The 12,812-nt window shown below is 42.1% G+C and overlaps 1 protein-coding gene across 4 annotated transcripts in view; it reads right to left on the minus strand.

Moving 5' to 3' along the window:
* The window catches only part of ppfia2 (PTPRF interacting protein alpha 2), an 82,678-nt gene extending 72,599 nt beyond the window's left edge, over positions 1 to 10,079 (minus strand). For 3 of the 4 annotated variants that reach the window (XR_520007.1, XR_520006.1, XM_008276482.1), the window contains exons 1-3: positions 9,981 to 10,062; positions 1,917 to 2,081; positions 264 to 338 (exon numbers count right to left, since the gene is read on the minus strand). Coding sequence is in view for 2 of the 4 variants with exons in the window: in XM_008276482.1 (XP_008274704.1) it covers positions 264 to 338; positions 1,917 to 2,027 (186 nt within the window). In the remaining 2 variants the exon portion in view is untranslated. Of the gene's footprint in view, positions 1 to 263; positions 339 to 1,916; positions 2,082 to 9,980 lie in introns of all 4 variants that reach the window. The other variant, XM_008276483.1, reaches the window with a different exon arrangement.
* Between the last annotated feature and the right edge of the window lie 2,733 nt (positions 10,080 to 12,812).

Here is a 12,812-nt window from a genome sequence, read left to right on the forward strand (position 1 = left end):
ATGTAAGTCTTTTAGAGTTCATGAGATGTTGGATTTTAGTACACTTAGAGTTTGTTTTGTTTCTTTAATCCAACAAATATTCAAATATCGGTATGCAAACAGCATAGCAGGGAGCCAGCAATTTAAGATAAGGACATCCAATCCATTCATGCATACAATCACCCATAATCACACATTGCCATACAAATGCCACATCAACAAATATATACACAAACATAACACAATCAATGTTCATTATCCGATATAAAACTGGCAGCCGTTACCTCCTGATTGGCTGCTGTGAGCTCCTCCTCCAAGGCGGAAACCCTCTCCAGCGACACTCGTAGCCTCTCTCTCACCTGAGAATGAAAACAACATGAATCATGATCTGCCTGCAGCTCTCCTCCGCGAGGCACCACGTTATTAACACGCATTTGCACTGAGGTGACTTCATTGTAAAGAGAAAGATGCACTCAGTGTGTTCCCACATGACTGCTGTTTAAATTCCACTCTAAGCAATAACAGAAAAGCAGGAGAAGGAGCTGCTGTCCTCTTTTCCTTCGCCTCACAAAAAGCACTCTGCTGTGGCTTCAAAGCAGCATTATGAAGCTCTTATTGCTTTAAAAGCACCATTTGCTGAGAGGAGATTCCCCCTCTCTCACACTCCTCTCTTGGTCCGTGAGCTCGGTGTTTGTCATGGTGGTGATGGAACAATTACTTGCGCTGTGTGGCCACTGTGCCGCATCGCTGCTGAGGCCCGATAGGACGCCAGATCTCAGAGGAGGTTGATCCTGGATTAGAAGTTAGCTGGGGACCAAGTCGGGATGCGACACCCCCCTCTCCCCAGACTTCTAGCTGCCCAAGACAGCTTTTATTACCTTGAACAGCATGCCATTGGACGTGCTTTATAAATGATGGCTTTTAGAGGAGAGGATGAATGGATTACAGGGGCGGTGGTGATACGGCGAAAGGGACTAAGGTCATAAATCAGCAGGCTGGGTAGGAGGCCGCTGAAAGGGAGACTAAAGCCAGCAAATTGTAGCAGGAAAACACAGAAATGTCAGTGCAGGGGCAATGTTTGCATCATTTGGTGTTAGATATTTTATCCATCAGTACCTAATAACATAATAATATGTCACACACACACTAGTTAGACAATACAAACTGAGTTATTTTCTAAATCACTATATGTGATGACATGAACTTGCATTAGAAAATGACTGAAAATGTAATTTCTTTTTTTTATTATTATTTTAAACAGAAAAATGACCTACATAGACATACAGTCATCCTCAAATATATCCATAACCTTCCATTAAAGAAAAGGCAAAATTCACAATAGTCACTCAAATCACTAGAAACTGAAAAAAGTAATAAGAAATAAAAATTTGATAAATTAAAATTTAGTGAAATAAGACATTGCTTTTGAATTGTGGTTGAAAAGAATAATTTAAAAAAAAAAATAGAACTGTCCCGGAAGTCTGATAGAGAGTTACAGAAAACACTTGATTGCAGTGATTGGCTCAAAGGTTTGTTCAACAAAATATAGTTTATGGCTCCCATCACGCTTGTTTGCTTTTGGGTTTTTTTGTTTTTTTAAAAATATATATAAATATTTCTGTTAAACCACAACTCAAAACCAATGTCATGATTTTCATTACATTTTTATTTATTATTACTTTTGTCACCTTATTTCACTGACAGCTGTTTTTTCCTTCTTTAATGGGAGGGTATGAATACATTTGAGGACGACTGTGAGCTTTGCAAGAGACAAGAAAATCGAATTTAATGTCTTTATTATGTGCCGACAATTTAACAATAATTTAATTTGCCAACATAATGAAGCTAAATTGATTTGGACAGAAGTGAGGTTTCTGTATTTGCTGCTTGTCCCACCTCGACACCAGTCAGGAACGCGCCAACGCAGGTGGACTCACCTTCTCATCGAGGGCTTTATGGTGTTCAAACAGGGACTTGAGCGCTTTGAGGACCTCGACCTCGCTGGAGACCCCCGAGGGAGACTGAGCCTGCCGCTTGACCACGGTCATGCGAAGCGACCGCTCGTGTCGGGACACCAGGCACTCCAGATGTTCCAGCAGCAGCTGCACAAGAGAAAACACCGTTGCCGTCAACTCCCGAGAAAAGTGGAACCGCTCCGCACAGCAGGATAAAAACACGAGCAGAACACAGAGGAATCCAAAAAATAATAACAGAACCGGAGCTCACAGAAAGTCAGCTTTCAAATTGTATCATTTTTCATTGATTTGTTTTACCCTCTGAACCCAAAAACCCCTCTGCTGGGTTTGAAAGGCATGTTGACTTTAAAAAGAATTGATCAGAGCTAGAAACTGCAAAAACAGGAAGAAGATTTTCTTTTTTCCAACAGTTCTTGAACTGCTCATTCCATTCATAAATCACTTTATTCTACATGTTCAATTTAGTAAATTGCCAAAAAACGAACAATTTGCACTAAACGGATTCAACAAAAAACAAAAAAATTCTACAATATTCAGTGCAGACATGAAGCTGTTAATGACTCAGCTGCAGCTAATAATCAAGTTAGAAAAAAAGCAAGGACTTTTCAGCTGAATTATGTTGAACTGCAGGCTGTGCTTAAAGAGAGCAGAGAGGAGATATGTGTTGAAATTAATTAAAAATGTCAAATTATCTGTATGTAGAGCCACCATTTTTACCCAGTCAGTAATATGTCTAGGCAATTAGATAAATGTTGAACATGTTGATTTCAGTAATCAAACCTTTCTTTCCTTTTTAATTCTTATTTTTTTTTATAATTACTTTAGTGATTTCTGATTTGGGCTGCAGGGTGGTGCAGTTAGCAGCACTGTTGCCTCACAGCAAGAAGGTTGCTGGTTCGCGTCCCGGTGGGGGCACCGGAATCTTTCTGCGTGGAGTTTGTATGTTCTCCCCGTGCAGCGTGGGTTCTCTCCGGGTTCTCCAGCTTCCTCCCACACAATCCAAAAACATGTTGAGGTTAATTGGTGATTCTAAATTGTCCGTAGGTGTGAATGTGAGTGTGCTTGGTTGTCTGTCTCTAAGTGTAGCCCTGTGATAGACTGGTGACCTGTCCAGGGTGTCCCCTGCCTTCACCCTGAGTCAGCTGGGACAGACTCCAGCCCCCCGCGACCCTAGTGAGGATTATGTGGTGTATAGATAATGGATGGATGGATTTCTGATTTCACACAAGGCTCATACTTGTAGTCATTGCGGTGATGTTTCCATAGAGTTGCAGGACTTTAAATTGCAGGAAAATAAAAATAAAACAATGTACCCACGGTAAGTAAAAAAAATGTGACAGGAGCAAAAAAAAAACACCCAGAAACTGCCTGGAATTCAGATTTTTTTTCCTTTAAGTAGTGGAAGAATGACTTCATGTGTACTTTATGAGGCTCCCTTCTAAACCTCAAAGACACTTCAACAGTCTAATGAGGTTATCAAAGAATAACACTCATGCAGCACATGTCAAAATAAATTTACGTTCTTCGAGAGAAAACCTAATGAAGCATGCAGAGAATGTATGTTTGCTCTTCTAGCGGTTTGGAAAAAACAACAAAACAAAACAGTTGCCCAACCATTTTAATATGATCATTTATTATCGTATTATTTCTAAATTAAAATCACTGTAACCACCGTCCTTCATATTAATACTAACTGTCATCTGTATTGATTTATGCCATTCATAAGCTCACAAATGCTCAGCAGTAATTGTTTCCTCTTTGTTTAAGGAAGAGCGATACAGCGTATGGTATACATAGCATCTTGTCAATGCCACAGTTTAAACAATGTGAGAAAAATCTCCTTCAGTTCTACTCGAAGGTACCTGCAACCCTCACAACAACAACAGCCTCACAAAAGGATTACGCTAATCTGCGCCGCCACAGTAGGTAGCATGTCAAGTCAACTGGCAGCAGAACGCTACTCAAGGACGGAGAGGCAGAGCTGCGAGGATGACTGAAAAGAAGGCAACTACACAACAACAACAACAACAACAACAACAAGTAGGAGATGTGAGTGGGAGAGATGCTGCCAGTCATGCTGCAGAGATAAAACCTTATTTGCTGCTGTTGCTTATTCAAGGTCCATTGTGGGATCAGCACTGGATCATCTGCTTTCATTTCCCCCCCCTGCTACCCACCGGGGCCGGAGACGATGCAGATCTCAGTTCTAAAGAAATAATATTATAACCCCAAGATATGATCTGGTTAGATGGTAAAGGTGCAGCTCAGAAACACCTCCGTGTACTTTCCTAGAGAAAAGCTCGCTGGCATGCCGTCAGTGCGCCGGTCCAAACATCTTCCACCCAGGCTGTCTGACAGGCTGCAGCTGGATTAAATGCATTCTGTGGTTAACCACTGGTTAGGAAATCAGGCTCCCACTGCTATCTGTAATGAACCGAAAGCAACTGCAATCCTAACACAGCGATGAAAAGAGCCTCTGAAAAATATATAGTTGGAACCAGAAGTTTCCATACACTGTATAAAAAGACACAAAACCTTTTTATTTCTCACTATCTGACATTAAATGTGACTGAACTTTTCCTGTTTTAGGTCAGTTAGGATTACCAAAATTATTTCTATTCGCTAAACACCACAATAATGAGAGAATTTTTTGTTACTTTCTTCAAAGTCAGAAGTTTACATTCATTTTCTTCGTATTTGGTAGCATTGCCTTTAAACTGCCTGACTTGGGTCAAATGTTCTGGGTTTCCTTCCACAAGCTTCTCACAATAGTTTGCTGGAGTTTTGGCCCATTCCTCCTACAGAACTGGTGGAACTGAGTCAGGTTTGTTGGTCTCCCTGCTCCACACGCCTTTTCAGCTCTATCCACTAATTTTCTACAGGATTGAGATCAGGGCTTTGTGATGGCCACCACAAAACATTGACTTTGAAGCCTCTTTGTAACTACTCTGGTGTAAAGCTTTGGGTCATTGTCCATTTGGAAGACCCACTTGTGTGAAACTGTAGATCGATACATCAAGTACAATTTTTCTTTTTAGATTGCCAGTCACCCCACTTTCAGCACACAGTCGGGACTCGATAATCCGACACTAAATGTAAAACCTTCTGTTATGTCGGATAGCGAGGCTGTCGGATTGTCAAGACGGAGGAAGAGACACAAGGAGGGCTTGATGCTTGAAGGCTCATTTGTTGTTAATATTCATTGTTGACAGTTTTAAATAATAACTAGTAGGGCTGGTTCCAATAGCACTTTCTGGGCTCAATTAATGGTGAATCGGGTGAGTCGGGGGGAGGGCACTTTTGGGTCGTATGAAGTTCACACAGCAGATCACATACAAGTCGTATTTAATTGGAAATGTGAACGAACTCGCAAAAAAAAATCGGATTTCACAAAAAAAATTGAGCATTAAGTCCTGCAGGCTATGTTTGAATGACAATATCTCAGGGAATATTATGTGCAAAAGCCTGATATTTTCACTATTACTTGTCATTACGTCATTGATTCAGAATCTGCAATACTGGACAAGTACATCAAATAAGCTCTGATTATGGCCGAGCAGAAACTGTTCCAAGAATCTGAGGATCTGAGATGGAATGACCGTATTCATCCTGGTTTGGACTGATGGTGGAAGAAGACAGCAACACATTCCTGGCATCATTTGCAGGTCACCTAAAAGAAACACTCGCATAGCTGCTAATTAGCTTTTGTCAGGTTATACCATTAAATTAATGACTGTAGACAGCTCAGGTACATTTTGTTACCTTCACACACAGCGAGACCTGCTGTTTTCCTGTTTTCTCTCATTGTGCTAATTAAATTAATTGGCAGCTAAATGTTGCTCTGTGTTCAGATATGGGAGCAGTATTTTCATCTTCTCATCTAACATTTAGTGAGAAAATCCATTTCTCCACTTGTTAAACTATTCCTTTAATCATATGTTTACCCAGTCTGAGCAAAACATGATCATCCTTTTATTTGAAACACGGATGGAAAATATCCTGCTTTCTTTAATTAAGAGCCATCACCTCCCGCTCCGACCTGCAAAAACTCATCCACCGCCTAAAGCTACTCTCATTCCTCCATCCATCCATCCATCCATTATCTATACACCTTAATCCTCATTAGGATCATGGGGGGCTGGAGTCTATCCCAGCTGACTCAGAGTGAAAGCAGGGGACACCCTGGACAGGTCACCAGTCTATCACAGGGCTACACTTAGAGACAGACAACCAAGCACACTCACATTCACACCTACGGACAATTTAGAATCACCAATTAACCTCAACATGTTTTTGGACTGTGTGGGAGGAAGCCGGAGAACCCGGAGAGAACCCACGCTGCACGGGGAGAACATGCAAACTCCACGCAGAAAGATTCCGGTGCCCCCACCGGGACGCGAACCGGCGACCTTCTTGCTGCGAGGCAACAGTGCTACCAACTGCACCACCCTGCAACTGGTTCAAATCTTTGGAGCTCAGCTTCTTCTTACTGGTTTTACTGGTCCTGGCTTGTCTCCGCTGGCTCCCTGTTCACTATAGAATTGATTTAAAGATCCGACTGATCACTTTTCAAGCTCGTCTGGGTGACAAAGCACAAATATGAACAAACTTACGAGTTTAAATCCAAAGGTGCGTTTGCCTGAGGAGATTCTTCTTTTAATCACTTGTGAAAATGCCTGTTTATGGACACACTTGCCTTCATGTGATGTTGTCTTTTCTATTGTTCTCATTATTTTGTACTTTTACATCTTTTGTCTTCACCTTAACACCACTCTGCTCTATTTGATCTTAATTCCGGGGCTTCCTGCTGTTATTCTGCTTTGTCTGCCAGAGCACTTTGCGAAACCTTTGTTTTTATAAGTGTTACATATAAAAAAATAAAGTTATTATTACTATTATGTGAATCAAAAGAAAATCACAAAAGTAAAAGTAAAATTGCCCACCCTAATCCAAATCTAATCAATAGCACCGAGTCTGAGCCTCAAGCATCTGGATTGCATCTGTTGCTATGGCGAACAACACAAAACGGGGACATAATCCATAATACTTTTATCCTCTTTTGGCTTCGAGAGAAATTCATGCGTCTTATTTTTTTTTTTCCTGCAGGATAGCGAAGACAAACTTTCAAATCGAAAGCAGCAGTGATCAGAGTCTCTGCAGGAGAAAGTGGAAATGCTTCGACGATGAAAACTGGTAACGGTGGAAATAAAGACCCTGCAGACGACCGGAGGAGACTGAGTGTCGTGTCTTCTTTTGTCTGTCTGACACAACTGTCTCCGTCGGTAGCCATCGTGTCTACACACTTCTGCACGCTCAACAAAACGCTGAATCAATCAGGGGGTGAGTGTTTACTCCGAGCCTTCAAAATAAGAGCAGACAACAGCCGCAGTCTGATCCTGTTTGCTAAATACTTTCCCCCCTCGTCTCATCGTGTCTCACTTCAGTTGTATCCAAAACAGACAGTAAAGTTAACTTGTCTGTCTGTAGTCATCACATCTGTTGTCACTCCACTGTCTGCCTGAACATGCCTTCAAAGATTTCATTACAAAACCCTAGCAGCGACAAAACCCAGCTTAATTAAAGTTTGCTTAATAATTGCCCGTTGGAGGATTTGGAGGTGATAATAAAGTGAGAGAGCGAAAATGACTTTTTGTCTGGCCCCGTTTTCTTGCACCTCACCTCCCTCCGTATTCCACAGCAAGCATTGTGCAAAAAAAAAATGTACTTCTGCCTCCACCGGAGAAAGATAGCGCGAGACTGTAAATCCACACTTAATCAGCACTGGGATGGAAAACAGAGTCTTATCTGTCAACGGCAGAGCGTGCTCGCTGCTGTAGAAAAAAGGGAAATAAGATACAGGACTTCAACGACACAAAATCAAACTGATCCGCTAATGTCTTGTGGTTTGAATTCTTTGAAGTGGACACTGCAGGGCATCAGTGCCATTTGGACTTCGTTTTACTGTTGAGCAGCCATCCATGTGCAGCGAGAGGGGGAATGTTTTTAGGCAGAATGTCTTGGAGCTAACGAGGTATGTCTGGCCATTGGAAATAGGCGGAGCGCATGGATGCCTCAGTGCCTCTATAGCCGTAAAACCGTAGCCACCAGATAGCTTAAGCTTCCTCAGGATGGCGTCTATCGCGGCGTGCAGCAGGCTGACAATTTAAAAAAAAATCTGGGCCGAGTTCTGAAACTTTAGGGAAACTTTTGAAATGCAAATAAAAGGGGGAGCGAACATGGACGAAACCAAGCAGCAGCATGATAAAAGTGAGCAAGTAAGGCGAGATGGGGCTCCTGGTTGCACAACTTTTTCATGCAGCAACACATGATTCAGGTGAATCTGATATTCTGCACATATGACATTCGAAGTGTTTCTTTTGTTGTCAGTTCTCATATACACTGGTCATTACTTTACACATTATGCAAACAACACAAACCAAGGTTCAGATTCCTGCACGTTTTGTACATTTATTACTTTTTTTCCCCTCCATCAGCAAGACGTTTGGCTTAAAGTTAGTTAAAGGCATCATTGTCTTTAGCTATATGACAAGCAGTGGTGAATTAGATTAGCATTTCTGTCTCCTGGTTTATTGGATGTTTTTTCTAAAGCATTGTTTGGTTGCACTCTTTTCAACAAATGCATCACGTTGGCCCTGTAATCATATCTCAGTGTTTCTAATAGCTGAGAATTCATTCGTGGTGGTGGCTCTCATGTGCATGTACAGACTTGTGCAGCTCAGAGGGGGCGAGTGTAACCCTACTTTTTTTTCCTGAAGCTACCATTTACAGATGTCCTCCAAAGGCCTCACAAACACATTTTAAAAAACAATGTTTTCACTATTATTTATGAAAGAAACTTTCAGAAATAAATCTTGGCATATACAGTGCCCTCCATAATTACTGGTTAAGATGTGTTAAAAGCCTTAAAATAAATTAAACTTTTATTGCAGAAGCATAATTTCACACTGAAAATTGTAGAAAAATTTAACCTTCAACTCAACTCAAATGAATCGTTGGCAAAAGGGGGTTGAACAAAGTATTAACATCAAGGGTGCTAATAGTTGTGGCACTCACGATTTGATGTAAAAGAATAATTTTTAATGCACTTGAATTAAAGGTTGAAATTTCCTCTTTTTTTCATTGTGGTCCTGTATTATTGAGAAAAGAACTGAATTAACTAGAAGCTAAAGAACACATCTTAACCAATAATGATGGAGGGCGCTGTAGATCATCACTAATAGACGCCACCATACAAACAGGGTACTTCAGATATGAAGAACGCAACTTACATTTTTTTGAAATAGTAAAATAAAACCACTTGAGAAACGAGAGAAGTAAATTGAGAAACATAACTGAATAGCTTTAAAAAAGAAAATCCTGTATCCTGATCTGTATTCATCCATGTTTGCATTTTGCATGTTTCCTCTTTCATTTCATGTTTGAAGCACTGAGATGACAAGGTCACGTCGACAAACTGAAGAACTGCATGCACTTGTCTCCATTTGGTTGCGTGGATTTAAAATCTCACCAGGAGTACCAGGCTGTTCAATATCAAGTCGCTCTGAATCTCCTTCGTATCAATACCAAACATATTTACATTTTCTCTTGTGAGAGGAACAAGCAGTCAGATTGATAAGATAACAGAACGTTACAGAGTGGATCAGTAGGTTCAGTTTCTGAATCACAAAAGCTGCAGTTGTTGTGATCGACATTAAATCCCAGTGTGGATGGATATATATTATACAACAATTTAAAATATAGCTGTTTTGTTTTAGGGGTTAGACGCAAGAAATATAGATAATTCTCCGATTCTTAATGTCTGATTGTAAAATAAAACAGTGTATGATGGAGTTTCTAATCGATTGTATCAGATGGAGTATAATGTTCACGTCATTACCAATCAATATATCTGAGTTTCTGTCAGCCAGACTCAAAGGCATCGGCATAATTTCGTCGCACTCTGTGGCCCTGCGGTACAAGCAGTTTGGTGAATGTTTTAATTTGTATATTGGGAGCTGCCCTCACCCTGGTGTTGTTCCTCTCTGCTTTCAGCTCCGAGATCTCCTCCTCCTTCTCCAGCAGCTGCTCCCTGCAGGCGTTCAGCTCCTTGGTCAGTGCAGCAAACTCCTGAGCAACAACAAAGGGAAAAAGAAAAGATGGGTCAGCATCACGGTTAGCACCACGCCGCACTCTGCAACAAGCCCTCCGTGGTGTAAGGATTGCATCAGTGTACCTTAGCTGCACACTTCAGGCGCTGGACAGAGAAAAAGAGCAGCATCTTCTACAACAACTTACTCGCGCTACTGCTAACATAGATTTCTACAGCCGTCTGTGGTAACATTGCAGTTTGACATATCAGCAGATATTCATTTATTAAAACATAAATCACACAATAAAGCAGAAGGATTGGATGCTCTAATGGTAATCAGCGGACGAAAGAGGATTGGCTGAATGCAGCGGTGCAGGCACAGCGCCAGGAGTTGTGGATTTACACCTACGGCCCTGAGCGACAGCACCGGGGGGGGGAGGACTGACAGGACGACGCTTCTGCGGCCGCAGAGTCGTACTACGAGCCCGGCAGAACAGAACAACAGCTGAGGAGACAGACTGAGTGGCTGCTGTGAGCGATGGAGTGACAGGTGCAGAGGCTGCATCACCAAGGCAGCTTGCAGTTTTAGTCACACAAATGCATTCTAGAGGCAGAAATAATCTCAGACGTCGGCGGGCAGATTAAACTGGGACCCGCTGAGGAACTGAAAAAGAAAAGGAGGTGACTAATTAGTGGGCTAATCCACCATTTAATGAAATGTGGCAGTATTAGAGCTACTGTACTCCACCTCCTCTTACTAGGAGTTGTGTTAGAAACATGGGCGGGAGAGGAAGAGGAAGAGGAAGAGGAGGGGAACAGAAGGAGGAAGAGGAGAGGTAAAAGAAAGATTAGAAGGTGGGGAAAGAAGCAGAAGGAAAAAAGAAAGAGGAGAAAGTCAGATAAAGAGCAAGGACAAAACGACAGGGAAGATGTGGAAGGGGTTGAAGAACAAAAACAAAAAGATGGAGGTGAGGGCAGAGAAGAAGGAGAGGAAGAGGAGGAAGAGGAAAGAATAAGAAGGAGGAAAGCTCAGCTCTATTTTTGCACTGAAAGTCCAATCAGTATCAGTCGTATTGTTCTGCAGAGGTCACAGGGACACACAGGACTGTTACAATAAATATAGAGCTTGTCTCAACTCAGCAAACAAATGAAAACTCTTGGATTCAGTCTGTAATATAGCACACTGTCAGTGAAATGCCTTTGCTTTGCTCTGTGTCTCTTTCTGCAGATAGATTCTGACAAAGGACAATTACAGCCCATACGACCTGCTGTTGCCTCTCCCAGACCCAAAACTCCCACAGCAGTCTTCCAGCAGTCTTGTTTCTTTAACCGCACTCCTGATTCACCAGCTCGCTGAGGGATTCTGAGCTTTACATGCATATCTATGACAGCAGCGTTGTCGTAAACAACCCTCAGAGGAGAGACGGGCTGTCGCTCGGGAAGACTTCAAACCTCCGTCCCTGTCATCTCAGTCTAAATTAAGCAGAGCCAGAACCAACACGTCTCGGGAGCGGGTCACGTCAGCCAGGTACAAAGAAAATCAAACAGAGACGCAACTGTCTCCCTGTGTTACATCTTAATTCAGAACGGGCTGATGTGACACAATAACCAACATGCTCAGCGTTTGATTTCAGACTCAAACAACGGGAGATGTGTGCATATATTAGAGCAGGTAGTATGAAGACGTACTGCAGGAACTGATGCATACTATGGCCTGGTTCTCAGTAGGAGGAGGTTTATGCTGATTTTACTCAGTCAAATCCAGAAAATATTCCAGAGGATACAACACAAGAGATGGCTTCTCTATACAAACATAAAGAATAAAATTACACTGATTAGCTGAAACACTTTACACTTAGTTAAAAGTGTAACTGATCTGGGCGCCGCTGTGGCTCACCTGGTTGAGCTGGCGTCCCATATGCAGGGCTACAGTCCCAATGTGGAGGTCATGGGTTCGAATCCCACTCATGACCCTTTCCCACATGTCATCTCCCCATTCTTCTCCCCCACTTTCCTGTCTCTCTCTCACTAAAACTATCCAATAAAGGCACAAAGGCCAAAAAAATAACTTTAAAACAAGTGTAACTGAACGGACAAAGAGGAAACCTCCAGGGCTGAAAATGAAGCCGATTAAGAAGTGCAAACAAAACTGCAGTTCCTGGAGTGGCCACTAGAGGCTGGCTCCAACCCCACAGACCTCCATGTTAAAATGTGCAACTTTATTCCAGAAATAAACAAGTTGACAGTCTAGTACAAAAACTGTTTTGGTACCTATAGATAATATCTTGGATCATTACAACTGTACAGAGAGGGGATCGTTATGAAACTCACCGGTTTCATTTGTATTAATGTTTAAAGTTATGCATGATTAAGGGCGTGGCTTCTTTGAGTTGGGTATAGTCTATGGCCCGCCTCTGGCCCCCTCACACTCCACTTCTGTGCTTATTTCTTGATTAGCAAGATTGAGTCAGACACTGTCACGGGATTTAGGCTTGCCACACTGATCCTAGAACCAAAGTCAGGGTCCAGACTGCGACCATTTTTGGAGTGTGTGAGTTGAAATGTCAAATGGTCGCATTCGTGTGAGTGCATGACAACCGTTAAGCTGTTTGTTGTCGCTGTAACCGGTGCAGGCAGCTACTGTGTTAACCACAGTGGTGGAAAGCAGCACTTTATAACTTCGGTGGACTGTGGTATTTATACTTAATAATGTGGTCTTCTTGTGAAATGCGGAGCGCAACTGGATTCGCTGTTTTCTATGAGCGGAA

This window comes from Stegastes partitus, unplaced genomic scaffold, assembly GCF_000690725.1.
Source record: "Stegastes partitus isolate 25-593 unplaced genomic scaffold, Stegastes_partitus-1.0.2 Scaffold74, whole genome shotgun sequence".
Lineage (NCBI taxonomy): Eukaryota > Metazoa > Chordata > Actinopteri > Pomacentridae > Stegastes > Stegastes partitus.